At 34.6% G+C, this 16,406-nt stretch overlaps 1 protein-coding gene across 2 annotated transcripts in view; it reads left to right on the top strand.

The window, feature by feature from the left end:
* The window catches only part of KIFAP3 (kinesin associated protein 3), a 171,568-nt gene that overhangs the window by 40,202 nt on the left and 114,960 nt on the right, over positions 1–16,406 (top strand). For both annotated transcript variants that reach the window (XM_058540099.1, XM_058540101.1), the window contains exons 6-9: positions 479–578; positions 1,639–1,763; positions 3,954–4,052; positions 15,013–15,191. In XM_058540099.1, coding sequence (XP_058396082.1) covers positions 479–578; positions 1,639–1,763; positions 3,954–4,052; positions 15,013–15,191 — 503 coding nt within the window. The remainder of the gene's footprint in view (positions 1–478; positions 579–1,638; positions 1,764–3,953; positions 4,053–15,012; positions 15,192–16,406) is intronic.

A 16,406-nucleotide genomic window follows, 5' to 3' on the forward strand; every position in this document is an offset into this window, starting at 1 on the left:
GTGTATAAGTTTTATTGGGTTATCGGTTTGCTTTAATGGAGCCAGGGCTAGCCTGCTAAACTGCTTGTTATTTTTTTAGACTTATTCTAGTTTTTTTACTTATTCACAAACATTAAATCAGAAGTTAAAAAAGAAAACACATTGGTACTGCGGTAGCAAGGTTACAAGTGGAAATGCAAATAAAAACATAAATGGTCTTTTTATTCTTTTGTCACCTGTAATATACTTATTATGTTGTTACTTATCTAAATCATATTTTATTTTTCTGGTCACAGTTATAAAGCTGCATGTTATGAGTTTTAAGTAAAAGTTGTATTTCAGTTTTGAAAAGAGCTGTGTTGAAAAGAAGCATCCTACTATTTGGTCCCAGTTCTGTCTTAGCTTTGTTATTTATTAATAAGTAGATATTTAAAACCAATCACCCTTTATACCAGAGGCAAGACAAATGATCATTTTTGTATGTCCCTTTTTTCTTTAGAAACTGCCCTTGGTGCATTAGCAAGAGTCCTGAGAGAAGACTGGAAGCAAAGTGTTGAGTTAGCTACAAACATAATTTATATCTTTTTTTGCTTTTCCAGGTAAGCATAAAAAAGTACTAATCTATCTCTATTTCTCTCTGTGTCATTGGTTTAGATTATAGATCACTGGTTCGCTCAGTCTTCTTGTGTGTCTGCCCATGCTCTGCCTCTGAACTCTTATTCTGTTTCCCATTCTCTATCCTCTCTCTTGTTCTTTCATTCAGTCTACACTCACTCATGCATGTATGTGTGCACACAAACTGTAGGCTAGTATAATGGTTTAGTGTTTAAGAGTATGGGCTCTGGGAGTAGACTGTCTGGATTTGAATCCAAGTCCTGCTGTTTATTGGCTGTGTGATCTTGGTTACATTACTTAACTTCTCTGTGCCTCAGTTTCTTCATCTGTAAACTGCAGATAGTAATAGTAGCACACTTCAGATAGTTTATAGAGTAAAGCCTGACCCAGAGTAAGTGCCAGTGTTATTGATTTATACACACACATGCACATGCACTTATATGTGTGTGCAAACACATACCTGTTATGTAGCATATATGTTATTTATACATATATATGCTTTAGAAAGATGTTTATTGAGACCTTGTGAAGTTTCTAGCCAATTCCTAGAGAATTGCTTGCCTCTATTCGAAAAATGTGCCAGCATTAGCAAATAAATATTTACTGAACAAATACTTGGATGAATGATTTGTTTAGGAAATATGCAAAACCTGATTTTATTTTACTAGTTTATTTTACTAGTTTATCCTCTGGTATCAGTTTTATTCAATAATAATATTGTTATATTATTAGTTCTGTTAGACGGTAGTCTGAAAATTTATTTTGAAAGTATTTGATTAGTTAACATGGTGGCTAATTACAAAAAATGTGTTTAATTTCTAGTTTAAAAATAATTGCATTTCAGATAACAGTAGTATGTTAATATATGGCTAAAGTAACCTCATAATTTCAAGTCTTACTAGTATACTGTGAGTGTATTCATTTATTGAAATACGTATATCAAATTTATTTTTTACAATGTTTGTACCAGTGTTTACCTAAAACAAATTTCCTGAACCCACAGAAGAATTCCTTTAAATACATACTAAAGTTTCTTCTTTAAAGCTTTTCTCAGTTTCATGGACTTATCACTCACTATAAAATTGGAGCTCTATGTATGAATATCATTGATCATGAATTAAAAAGACATGAGCTTTGGCAAGAAGAACTTTCTAAGAAGAAGAAAGCTGATATCCTTTTGGAGTGGCATTTCATCCTACTGTTGTTGCCTGTTGTTATGAGCTTTGGATGGATGGGATGGTTTTGTTCTTCTTTTATTTTTATTTTTTGCCATAGACGTTTCTTGGAAAAATGCCAGAGTGTGTTGAAGGTTAAGATGAAGATTGAAACTATCAGAATGAATATAGTTTGATATACTTTTTATCTCTTTCCAACTTTGATTAATTGATAAGATAGAGGGAGCAGATAATAGTGTCCTGGATAACTGAATAGGTAAGTCTCTTAAGTGGCTATACCATTATGTCCCCTAAGATCTTTTGATTAGCTGAAGTCTGGCTCACCATTGTTGCCTATGTAGTTCTATCTGTGTAAGAAGGTGGCTTTGATTGGAATGGGTGTGAATCTGGTGATGAACATAGTTTTAAATTCTACTTTTCTAATAAAGTGTAAAAATACTTTTCTTAATACATGCAAATTTGAGAGGCCTGCAGAATGATAGAACCTGTGAAAGGAACCTTTAAAAATTATCTATTTTAAGCTATCTTTCAATACAGGAATCTTTTCTTGCAGCTTCCCTTACAAATGGGTTATTTAGTGTCTTCTTTCACAATGTCACTGACGATTGATTTAACTCATTCTGTATTTTGGCATTGTATTTATTATAATGTTCTTTTGCTTAGTGTACTAAAATCCACTTCCCAATGACGTCTATCCTTTGGTTCTAATCTTGCATACTGAAGCAATATAGAAGATGGATATTCTCTTCACCATCACATTTCTTACATTTGAAGATATTTATCATATTGTCTCTACAACTTAATTGTTCCAGATTGAAGGCCCTGGCTTATTCATATCTGTTCTTATATGACATGGTTTGCAGATCAGCAAGCCATACTGGTAACTTTCCTTTGGACCCAATATTTATTGATCTCTTTTAAAAAGTAAAAATATTACTCCTGTTGTGCTGAATATCATATGTTTCTAACTTCCCCTTCGTGGATCTCCAAGACACTGTAGAAATACACCCTCACGCACACACAAGCTTTGACTTTTCTTAATTAGGATCTTTCCAGATTTAGAAATTTTCTGTGTGTGCTATAAGCTTCTCACATCTAGATTGGTATTGCCTTAAACTACATAGACAACTCAATAATCCTGGAGACTTGAGATTATTTCTAGAGTCCCAAGTCTCCTGAATGTACCCAATTTTCATGTAAACTGGATGGGTACAGAGAGAACCACTAATGGGACTTTTAGCAATCATTAATGTATTCTTTGTTATTGTTTGGTGACAAGAACTGATATATTAGGACATACCATATTCCTATAAATACCAGACACCATAGACTGTAAGATACACCACTATTTATGAACCACTCAGAAAGGAAAAACATGCTTCCAATTAAACTATGACAGATCATGGATTATATCCAAATTCTGGAGATATTTAGATGTGGGAAAAACATGTCTTAGAATCAATAGATTACAATAATTGAAGGAATATAAAAATGACATATCAGAATTCTGGCCATTTTTCCTCAAAAATTACTATTTTATCAAGTCTTAAGTTTCCTTGCATTTTGATGCAAGTAGCGTTCAACAAGGGGATTGTTTTTAAGTGCTTGGGGATCCTGAAGTCAGACTGAAGTAACTGGTTATTTCTGCAGATATCCAAGGAATTATTTGTGGCTGTAAGTTGTAATTATAAAATTTTATTTACCTCTAACTTGGAGATATTTCTCCTCTGGTATCTAGTCTGAAGAGGGTGGTAAAAAGCTTTAGATCTAATCCACATCCATTGAATATTCTGGGCATCTGTCTGAAGTGGAATTCAGTATTCTTCTTAACTAAGTCATTCTCTAAGGCAGTAATCTTTTTGGTTCATGGAACCACTTGATAATCTGTTGAAAGTTAGAGGTTGTTCACATACATAAAATTTTTGCATACAATTTCTGAAGATTCAAGTATTTAGTGAAGCCCAAACATGTGTTCACCCAAGGACTCCAAGCACATCCTTGAACCCTTGGTTAAGAAGTCTTGTTATAACACAATTATTGTGCAGAGGAGAGTATTTTAAACTATTGGTTACAGAAAATAACTGGATAACGTTGCACATAAAATTTAATACTGCTGTTCTTCATAGTATTTTTTAGTAGGTTTTCTTTGCTTCAATGAGTAAGGATGATCCTTAACTTGTTTACTTGATGAAGACCCTGAAAACCAAACCTTGAGGAAAGATTATGAAAAAACCTTTAAAAAATACCAGGGACTTGTGGTAAAACAGGAACAGCTCTTACGAGGTATGAATTCCTAAGCCATGAGAAAAGCAATGAAGTGCTTAATCTACATTTATTTTGTTCCATTTTTTGTCAGATTGGTAAAGCTAATGCCAGAATAATTGAAAGTTCTGTAAATTTTAATGTGCTACAGATTCTTCAGTCTTTAACGTGGGTAATAATGTTTTGAATTTCATTCCACTATTTTTCCACCAAAAGGCCCCATTCAGCTCTTAAATGTATATATACTTGTAATTTATTTACTCAGAGATGATTTTTTTAATCCAGTGTGTGACCTTTTCAATATAAGAATCTTGTCTTTCAAACCCTAATACACTTATCTTATATAGTGAGTTATTTTGTTGCTTTCCTAGGAAATTGATGTAAAAATTTTCAAAATATTTCTCTTTAATAAAAAAATAGTGTCTTCTTTCTGGGGTTTATTGAGAGAATTAAAAGTTCAATAAATGGTTTCTCAGTCATTGATAAGATGCAAAATCTTATGAATGTTAGTGAGAATGATGTGGAGCTTTTAAGTGTGCTTTCCATTCCTGCTTTGTAGTTGACTATTGATTTTTTCCAGCTTTGTTGAGATATAATTGACATATAACATTGTGTAAATTTAAGGTGTACAATGTGATAATTTGATACACATATATGCTGCAAAATTATCACAATAGGGTTCTTAACCCATCCTTCACCTCACATAATTACCATTTTGTTGTTGTTGTTATTGTGAGAACGTTTAAGATCTACTCTCATAGCAACATTCAAGTATACAATACAGTATTGTTAACTATAGTCACCATGCTGTACATTAGATCTCCGGAAATTATTCATCTTATAACTGAAAGTTTGTACCCTTTGACCAGTGTTTCCCCATTTCCCCCACAACCCAGCCCCTGCTAACCATCAATGTGCTCTCTCTTTCTATGAGTTCAATGTTTTTAAATTCCACAAAGAAGTTAGAACATACAGTACTTGTCTTTCTCTGTCTGACATATTTCTCTTAGCATAATTTCCTCTGGGTCCATCTGTGTTGTCATAAACGGCAGAGTATCTTTCTTTTTTTATGGATGAATAATATTCCATTGTATATGTTTACTACATCTTCTTTATCCATTCATCTATGGATGGACACAGGTTGCTTCCATGTCATGACTATTGTGAATAATGCTGCAGTGGACGTGGGAATGTAGATATTTCTTTGAGATCATGATTTCATTTCCTTTGGATATATACCCAGAAGTGGGATTGCTAGATCATATAGTAGTTCTGTTTTTAATTTTTTGAGGAACCTCCATGCTGTTTTCCATAGTGGCTACACCAATTCACATCTCACCAAAAGGGAGTTGATTTTCCTGTGCATGGAATATCTTTTTCCATCTCTTCACCTTGAGCTTATGTTTGCCCATGAAGCTGAAGTGAGTCTCCTGTAGGCAGCATATAGTGGGATCTTGATTTTTGTGTGTGTGTGAGGAAGATTAGCCCTGAGCTAACATCTGCTGCCCAGCCTCCGCTTTTTGCTGAGGAATATTGGCCCTGAGCTAACAGCAGTGCCCATCTTCCTCTATTTTATGTGGAACACCTGCCACAGCATGGTTTGCTAAGCAGTGTGTAGGTCCGTGCCTGGGATCCGAAACTGTGAACCCCAGGCCGCCGAAGTGGAGCATGCGAACTTAACCACTCCGCCACTGGGCCAGCCCCAGGATCTTGTTTGTTTAATCTATTCAGCCACTGTGCCTTTTGATTGGAGAATTTAATCCATTACATTTAAAGTAATTATTGATAGGTAAGGACTTAATATTGCTGTCTTTTTAATTATTTTCTTGATGTTTTGTAGTTCCTTTGTTCCTTTTTTTCTCTCTTGCTGTCGTCTTTTGTGAATTGATGATTTTACATAGTGGTATGTTTTGATTCCCTTCTCTTAATCTTGTGTGTATCAAATATAGGTTTTTGTTTTGTGGTTACCCTGAGGTTTACTTGGAACATCTTAAATCTATTTTAAGCTGATAACAACTTAACTTCAATCACATACAAAAACTCGACCCTTTTTCTCCCTCCCCATTCATGTTTCTGATGTCACAGTTTATATCTTTTTAAATTGTGTATCCATTAACAAATTATTGTAGATATAGCTATTTTTAGTTCTTTTCTTTAACCTTTATACTAAAGTTAAATGATTAACACGCCTTCATGTTGCAGTATTAGAATATTCTGTATCTGACTATATTCTTACCTCTTCCAGTGTGTTGTATATTTTCATATGATTTCATGTTACTAATTAGATCCCTTTCATTTCAACTTAAAGAATCCTTTAACATTTCTTTTTTTTTTAAACAATTTTTATTATTTATTTATTTTTTTTTGTTGTTAGGAAGAGCAGCCCTGAGCTAACATCTGCCAATCCTCCTCTTTTTGCTGAGGACGACTGGCCCTGGGCTAACATCTGTGTCCATCTTCCTCCACTTTATATGGGATGCTGCCACAGCATGGCTTGCCAAGCGGTGCATTGGTGCGCGCCCAGGATCCGAACTGGCAACCCCGGGCCACCGCAGTGGAATGCGCGCACTTAACCGCTTGTGCCAGTGGGCCGGCCCCCTAACATTTCTTATAAGAACTTTCCTATAAGGTCTAGTGGTGATGAACTCCCTTGGTTTTTGTTAGTTTGGCAAAGTATCTTGCCTTTGTTTCTGAAAGACAACTTTGTCATGTAAAGTATTCTTGGTTGGCAGTTTTCCTTCTTTCAGCACTTTGAATCTATTATCCCACTTACTCCTGGCCTGTAGGGTTTCTCCTGAGGAATCTGCTGATAGCCTTATGGGGGTTCCTTTGTATGAGATAAGTTTTTTTTTTCTCTTTCTGCTTTTAAAATCCTCTCTGTCTTTGATTTTATACAATTTTATTTTAATATGTCTTGGAGAACATCATTTTGCAAATTTTGGGGTGACCTATTAATTTCATAAAGTGGCCATCCACATCTCTCCCCAGACTTGGGACATTCTCAGCCATTATTTCTTTAAATAAACTTTCTGCCCCTTCATCCCTTCCTTCTCCTTCTGGGACTCCAATGGTATGTAGATTGTTTTTCTTAATGCACGCTTGTGGCTAGCCCCTACAGCTGCACACCTGCATTTCTACTGCCATGTGTGTGCCTGTGACAAAACCATGCAGCCACAGGAGTGCACGCTTACAGCATAATTAGAGATTCATCCATGTTGATGCGTGTATCAGGAGTTCATTTCTTTTCATTATGAATGGTGTTTCATTGTATTCACCTCTTAATGCTTATTTGGGATGTTTCCAGTTTTTTGCAATTACAAATAAAGTCGTCGTGAGCATTCATATGCAAGTCTTTGTATGGACACATGCTTTCTTTTCTTTTGGTAAAATATCTTACAATGGAATGGCGAGATCATATGTTAGGTATATGTTTAACCTTATAAAAAACTGCTAAATGGTTTTCTGCAATGGTTGTACTAGTTTACATTTTCATAATCAGTATATGAGAGCTCCAGTTGTTTTACATCCTCACAAATACCTGACATTTAGCCATTCTAAAATGTTTGTAGTGGTATCTTACTGTGGTTTTGATTTTCCTTTCCCTAGTGTCTAATTATGTTGAGCATCTCCTCATATGTTTGCCATTTTTATATCTATTTTGTTGAAGTGTCTGTTAAATCTTTTGCCCATTTTTTTACTGGATTGTTTTCTTATTGCGTTTTGAGAGTTCTTTATATGTATTGGATACAAGCCCTTTATTAAATAGACATATGATTTGCAAAAATTTTTTCCCAGTCTTTGGCTTTTCATTCTCTTAACAGCATCTTTTGGAGAGGAGAATTTATTCTTTATGTAGTCCAGTTTACTCAGTGTTTTCTGAATCACGATTTTGGTATTGTATCTAAAATATCCTTTTATAACTGAAGGTTACAAAATTTTCTCCCATGTTTTCTTCTAGAAATTTAATAGTCCTCAGGTTTTGCAGTTAGGTCTATAATACATTTTGAGTTAATTTTTGTATATGGTGTGAAGAATGGATCAAAGTTCTTTATTCTTATCCAATTATTTAAGCACTCTTTGTTGAGAACATTATCTTTTATCTATTGAATTGGTTTATATCTTTGTGCAAATCATTTATTCATTTATGTGCATGCTCATTTCTGGACTCTATCCTGTTCTGTTACTTTTGTATATCTTGATGCCAATGGCACAATGGCTTTGGTGCTGTAGCCCTATAGAAAATCTTAAAATCAGGTGGTGCTAGCCCTCCAACTTTTTTTTCCCCCAAAGTTATTTTGGCTATTCTAGGTCTTGTGCATTTTCGTATGATTTTAGAATCAACTTATTCATTTCCACAAAAAAAATTGGGGTATATTGGTTCAGGTTGCATTGAATGTATATAATTATTTGGGAAGAATTGACATCTTAACAATATTGAGTCTTCTGACCCAAGAAAAAGATATATGTCTCCATTTATTTAGATCTTTAATTTCTCATAGTGGTGTTTTGTTGTTTTCAGGTTTTTCCTATCTTTTGTCAGATTTATCCCTAAGCATTTCATAATTTTTTGTTGCTATTGTGAATACTCTTTTTTAAAAAATCTCAATTTCTGATTATTTGTTGCTAGTATCAAGAAATATAATTAGTTTTGGTATATTGGTCCTGTATCCTGCAACCTTGGTGAACTCACTTATTAATTAGTTCTGGTAACTTTTTTGTAGATTCCACTATATTTCCTACATAGATGATTAAGTGTCGCAAATACATTTCATCTTTTCAAATTTGGAAACCTTTTATTTATGTTTTTAGTGTGTTTATATAGTGAATTGCATTAATTGGATTTCAAATGTCAAGTCAACCTTGGACTCTTGGATTAAAATCCACTTGTATTATCCTTTTTGTATATTGGTGGATTAAATTTTCTAAAATTTTGTGTATAATTTTTGCTTTTTTGTCCATAAGGGATGTTTGTGTGTAGTTTTCTTTTCTTATAAAAATCTTTATCTGGTTTTGGCATCATGGTAATGCTGGCTTCATAGATTGAGTTGGAATGTATTCCCTCTTATTCAACTTTCTGGCAGACTATGTGCAGAATTGGTATTATTTCTTCTTTAAATGATTTATGGGATATTCCAGTGAAGCCATCTGAGCCCTAGAGTTTTCTTTATTTGAGAATATTTTAAACAGCAAATTCAATTTCTTTAATAGATGTAGTACTATTCATGTTCTCTATTTTTTCTTGAGTGAGGTCTATTAGATTGAATCTTTAAAGGAATTTGTGCATTTCAAGTTGTTCTATGTTAATATTCCTTTATATTCTCTTAATATGTATAGAATCGGTACTGATATTTTCTGTCAATCCAGAAATTGGTACATTATGTCTTTGTTTCCCTCCTGATCATTCTACTTGGAAGATTATCGATTTTTTGATCTTCTTGAAGAACCAACTTTGGTTTCATTGATTTTCTGTATATTTATGTTTTCTATTTCATTGATTTCCGTTCTGATCTTTATTATTTCCTTTGTTTAACTTACTTTGGGTTTAATTTGTTCTTCCTTTTGTAGTTTCTTAAGGTGGAAGCTGAGGTCATTCATCCAAGACCTTTCTTCTTCAATAATAAAGATGTTTAGGGCTATAAATTTCTCTTTAAGCGCTGCTTTGGCGGTGTATCACAGATTTTGGTATGTCCTGGTATCATTTTCGTTCAGTTCAAAATACTTTCCAATTCCTGTTTTTATTTCTTCTTTGACCTGTAGATTATTTAGAAGGGAGTTATTTTGTTTCCAAATATTTGTGGATTTCTCAGAGATTTTGTTACTGATTTTTTATTTAATCCCATTGTTGTCAGAGAAAATAATTTGTATGAATTGAATCCTAAATTTATTGAGACTTGTTTGATAGTCTAGAATATGGTCTCAGCAAATGCTACATGTGCAATTGAGGGTGCATGCTGCTATTGTTGGGTAGAGTGTTCTATAAATGTCAGTGAGGTGAAATCAGCTCATAATGTGTTCAAGTCTTTACATCTTGTTGATTTTTTCAGTACTTGTTCTATTAACTATTGAGAATGTAATATTAAAATCTCTGACTATAATTGTGGGTATGACTGTTTCTTCTTCAGTTCTATCAGGTTTTGCTCCATATATTTTGAAGCTTTATTCTGAAGGACAAACAGATGTAGGGTTGTAATGTCCTCTTGATGAATTGTCCTTATTAAATGATCTTCATTATCTCTGGTAATATTCTTTAGTCTGAAATCTACTTTTTCTTGTGCTAATATAGATACTCCAGCTTTCTCATGACTAATGTTAGCATGATGTATATTTGTCCCTCCTTTTAGCTTATTTATGTGTTTATATTAAATTGTGCTGTTTCTTATACACAGCATATAGTTGAGTCTTGCTTGCCGTTTTTTTTTTTTTTTTTGGTCATCTTTTTCCTCCTTGTCTACCTTCTTGTTGGTGGAGAATTTTTTAATCCCATTTTATCTCCATTGTTGGCTTAGCTATAACTCTTTTGTTATTGTTTGCGTCAATGTTTGTATTATACATCTTTAATTAATTATAAGTTGTCTGCCTTCAAGTATACATCTTTAATTTATCATAAGTTAAGTTCTACCTCCAAGTAATACTGTATCACTTCATCTAGAATAAGGACCGTTATTCTCATTTCTCCTCTCCTCAACTTGATGCTTCTATAGTTAACATTTATTATACTTATATATGTTATAAACCCTCCAAACATTTATAAACACTCAATTTTACTTGGAAGATATTCAACTAGTAAGAAAAAAATCTTATATATTTACATATATAGTTACCATGTCCACTAATCTTATTCCTTTAAATAGACACATATTTCTCTCTGGTGTCATTTTATTTCTGCCTGAAAGATTTCCTTTAATATGTCTTATAGGACAGATTTACTGATGATGAATTAGACAACTTTTTTCTTTCTAATCTTTCAACATGTTCCGCTGTTGACTTGCTTGTGTTGTTTTTGATGAGAAGTCTGCTTTTATCCTTATCTTTTTTCATCTGTACCTAAAGTTTCTTTTTCTCTGCCTACTTTTAAGATTGTCTGTTTATCATTTGTTTTGACCAGTTTGATTATGACATGCCTTGGTGTATTTTTCTTCATGTTTCTTGTTATTGGGGTTCAGTTACCTTGTTGAGACTGTGGGTTTATAATTTTTATCAAATTTGGAAAATTATTGGTTTTTATTCCTTCAGGGACTCCAATTAAGGTATATTAGGCAACTTGAAACTGTTCCATAGTTGACTGGTACTCTTTACCTTTTTGCTGCTGTTTTTTTTCTTTGTATGTTTAATATTGGATAGTTTCTATGGTTATGTCTTCAATTTCACTAATCTTTTCTTCCCCAGTATCTAAACTTCTGTCAATTCCATTTGATATACAGTCTCAGGCATTGTAGTTTACAATGCCAGAAGTTTGATTTGAATTTTTTTTTATATCCCCCATGTCTCTACTTAACTTGTAGAACATATGGAGTACAGTTATAGAACTGTTTTAATGTTCCTGTCTGATCATTCTAACCTTGGTGTCAGTTCTGAGACAGTTTCAATTGGCTGATTTTTCTTCTCCATATGGGTTGTATTGTCTTGCTTTTTTGAGTGGCTGATAATCTTTGATTATATGGCAGACAGTGTGAAATTTACATTGTTATGTGTTGGATTTTTTTTATTCCTATAAATATTCTTGAGCTTTGTTCTGAGATGTAGTTAAATTACTTGGAAACAGTTTGATTCTTTTGGATCTTGCTTTTTTTTTTTTTTTGGTGAGGAAGGTCGGCCCTGAGCTAACATCTGCCAATCCTCCTCTTTTTTTGCTGAGGAAGACTGGCCCCAGGGCTAACATCCATGCTCATCTTCCTCCACTTTATATGGGATGCCGCCACAGCGTGGCTTGACAAGCAGTGCATCGGTGCATGCCCGGGATCCAAACCGGCGAACTCTGGGCCACTGCAGCAGAGCGCACGTACTTAACCACTTGTGCCACCAGACCGGCCCCTGGATCTTGCTCTTATCATCTATTAGTCTGGACATGAGCAGCATTTAGTCTAAAGCTAATTATTCCTAACTACTAAGGCAAGACCCTCTGAGTACTCTACCCAATGCCCCATGAATTATGAAGTTTCTAGAATGGCTGGTAGAAACAGGCATTATTTCCAGCCTTCTGTGTGCACCATGTACTTTTTCTTTTATTTCTCTCATTTTGTTCTGTCCCCAGCCGTAGTTAGATTCCTAACACATGTGGCTAGTCGGTACTCTGCTCAATACACAAGGTAGTCCTCTGTTGAACTCCAGAGTTCTCTCTCTCTGCAGCTCTCTCCTCTCTGATAATCTTTTCTGTGAACTCTAGCTGCCTTGGCTTTTCTGGTCTCTTGGTTCTGTCTCTTCAACTCAGGGATTCTTTTGGCTTCTGCTGAGATTTTGCCTCCCTGTGTTGTGACCTGGAAACTCTCAAGGCAATATTCTTGGGCAATCATAGGGCCATCTCATTTGTTTCTTATCTCTCAAGAATCACTATTCTTCATTATCTGATGTCCAATGTTGTGAAAACCTTCATTTCATGTATTTTTAGTCTGGGTTTTTTTCTTGTTGTCGTTTCAGATGAGGGTTTAAAATGTTGCCCCTCTTACTCTATTGTATTAATTTCCTAGAGCTGCCAAAACAAAGTACCACAAACTGGGTGGTTTAAAACAACAGAAATTTATTCTCTCACAGTTCTGGGGCCTAGAAAGCCAAAATCATGGTGTCAGCAGGGCCATTCTCTCCCTGAAGACTCTAGAGAAGAATCTTTCCTTGTCTCTTTCTAGCTTTTGGTGGCTCCTGACAGTCCTTGGTGTTCCTTGGCTGTAGCTGCATCACTTCAGTCTCTGCCTTCATCTTTACATGGCCTTCTCACTGTATCTGTCACTGTTATGTCCTCTCCTCTTCTTATAAGGACACTAGTCACGGTCCATCCTAATCCTTCTGACCTCATTTTAACTAATTACTTACTATCAAGACCCTATTTCCAAATAAGGTCATATTCTGAGGTTCTGGGTGGACATAAATTTTGAGAGAACACTGTTCAACCCACTACATCTGTCTTGGTTGCAAGCAGAAGCCTACTATATATGCTTTTCAACACAACTTTAAAACCTTTTAATAGTGCCTTACCTGTAAAGTCAGCATGATGCAGTAGTGTAAATGTGTGAGCTCTGGATTCTGATGGGCTTGAATTTTAATTTAGCTCTACTACTGTCTTGCTGTGTGGCTAGGGCAGGTTATTTAACTTCTCTGAATTTGGGATTCCCCATCGGTAAAATTTTTATAACACTTCTTTCCTCATAAAATTGTCTTAAAATTAAAATGGGTTACTGTTTAAATATCAACTAGTACAGTGCCTAGCCTACACTAGGTACATAATTAGTGTGAATTACCTTTCTATCTCAAATATTTGTTAAATTAAATTTAATATTTATGTATACATATATGTCTTCTTTTCGTAAAGGTTTAGAGATGCTTTATAAGAATACCTGAAGGGATGGGCTGGCCCCGTGGCTTAGCAGTTAAGTGCGCACGCTCCACTACTGGCGGCCCGGGTTCGGATCCTGGGCCCGCACTGACGCACTGCTTGTCTGGCCATGCTGATGCGGCGTCCCACATACAGCAACTAGAAGGATGTGCAACTATGACATACAACTATCTACTGGGGCTTTGGGGAGAAAAAGGGAAAAAAAAAGGGAAGAAGATTGACAATAGATGTTAGCTCAGGGCTGATCTTCCTCACAAAAAAAAAAAACCAAAAAGAATACATGAAGGGAAATACTAAAATAATGAGTAAAATCAAGGCCAAAGGAGAACAAAAAGACTATGTTGACCATAATAACCTACATAATTCTAAAAGAAACCTTTCAAGTCTTAACTCTGAAGCTTCCTATCAGTTGAGGCAAAATGGAAAACATTATCTGTCACATAATTCTCGTTGTCAAAAGGGAACAATTATATGAATTTCTTATCAGAACCTAAGCATGTTTATTACAGGTATCTAAAAGAAATTTTGCTTAGAACTAGTGGATAGTGACCTCAACTTTGTCTAGTGTAACAATTGTGTTAGTGAATTTTATATAGCCATTTCCTGTAGTGACTATTAGAAAATCAGTTTGAATGTGAAAAATAGGTTTTAGTAGCCTCAAATTCAGCACTAGCTATAGTATATATTTTGGATTATAGCTCTTTTTAACACAGCATCCCCTAGTTGTTGAAGCTTTACCTTGTTTTGTACGTGTATAAAATTATTTTCCCGTTTGCCTGTTTTATTAATTGTTAACATATACCTTTAATCACCATTTGATTACTATTAAGCTCCAAGCTCCAAGAGGGTAGGAACAATTGTCTTATTTTGGTTCTTGTGTCCTTCTCAGTATCATAAGAATATTATTTTATATATATTACATGTTTTATTTTATGTAACATATATGTCACTCAAAAGTAAATGGTTTCTAATGAATATAATTAATAACTAGTTAAAATTTTCAAAGTAATATATTATCTTCTTAGAACTACATCTCTTACTTTGTAGAAATGATTTATTAAATTGTTGATTCAGGGCCAGCCCGGTGGCTTAGCGGTTAAGTGAGCACGCTCTGCTACTGGTGGCCCGGGTTTGGATCCCGGGCGTGCACCGACGTACCGCTTGTCTGGCCATGTTGAGGCCACATCCCACATACAGCAACTAGAAGGATGTGCGACTATGACATATAGCTATCTCCTGGGTCTTTGGGGAGAAAAAGGGGGGGAAAAAAAGGAGGAGGATTGGCAATAGATGTTAGCTCGGGGCTGTTCTTCCTCAGCAAAAAAAGAGGAGGATTGGCATGGATGTTAGCTCAGGGCTGATCTTCCTCACAAAAAAAAAAAAAAATGCTGATTCAATATGCCAATCATTTAACTCTCATCTATTTTACTTTTCTAGTTGCTCTTTATTTGCTTCTGAATCTTGCTGAGGATACACGTACAGAACTGAAGATGAGGAACAAGAACATAGTTCACATGCTGGTGAAGGCTCTTGATCGAGACAATTTTGAGCTGCTTATTCTAGTTGTATCATTCTTGAAGAAACTCAGCATTTTTATGGAGAATAAAAATGATATGGTAACTTACAGTGAAACATTCCATGTTCACCATTTTCAAGTTAGAATATTTTGATAAAAGTAAACACATTATCCTCCTATTAAGATAATTCTGAATGAAGATTTTACTATAGCAATAACTCACTTAAATGGCTTCATTAGAAAATATATTCCATATTAGTTAATATTGCAGATAATTGAAGCTTTCTGGATAAAATTTTTTTCTAGTATATTGTATAGAATGAATCTTTCCATATTAAACATAATATATAGAAAGTAATTTAAATTAAGATTCTACTTCAGAGTGATCTGGCCTTATTATTTTCCCCTAAAGTATTTTTTCTCCTGCATTTCTGACACTAGTGTTTGGAATACAGTTTATCCCAGTCTTTTTTTTCTCATCTACCATTCCAATTGGTAACCAGTTGTTGATTCTGCTTCTTAAGTATCTCTTGAAGCTATCTCTTCTTTCTGTTCTCAGTGCCATTATATTAGTTCATGCCCTCTTTATTTATAGCCTCTTATCACTTATTTGAATTATTACAGTAGGCTCCTGTTTGCCATCTTATGTTGTGATGGTGCAATGGTCTTTGAGAAATACAAGTTGATCGTGTATTATTTCCTCTTCTGAATAATATTCATAATATATATATATTATGATATATGAAATATATATGAAACATATAATGATATATGATATATATGAAATATATAAAGATAGAATAAAAATTATCTTCTTTTTCCCACAGTCATTAAAAAGTCTTTGTTAGCGTAATGTTATAATGAATATATCATACATTAACCATACCTTGTTTTCACCTATTAAGTTGTTTGTAATTTTAGCTGATTATTTTGTTAGGATAGATCCCTAGAAATGGAATTACTGGATCATTGGCCTTAACTCCATGGACAACCATTTTAGAACTATATGCTAATGCAAATCATTATATGAGGGCTGGCCCTGTGGCTTAGCAGTTAAGTGTGCGTGCTCTGCTGCTGGCGGCCCGGGTTCGGATCCCAGGTGCACACCTACGCACCGCTTCTCCGGCCGTGCTGAGGCCGCGTCCCACATACAGCAACTACAAGGATGTGCAACTATGACATGCAACTATCTACTGGGGCTTTGGGGGGAAAAAAAAACAGGAGGAGGATTGGCAATAGATATTAGCTCAGAGCCAGTCTTCCTCAGCAAAAAAAAAAACAATAAGAGGAGGATTAGCATGGATGTTAGCTCAGG

Source organism: Diceros bicornis, chromosome 4 (genome assembly GCF_020826845.1).
Source record: "Diceros bicornis minor isolate mBicDic1 chromosome 4, mDicBic1.mat.cur, whole genome shotgun sequence".
Lineage (NCBI taxonomy): Eukaryota > Metazoa > Chordata > Mammalia > Perissodactyla > Rhinocerotidae > Diceros > Diceros bicornis.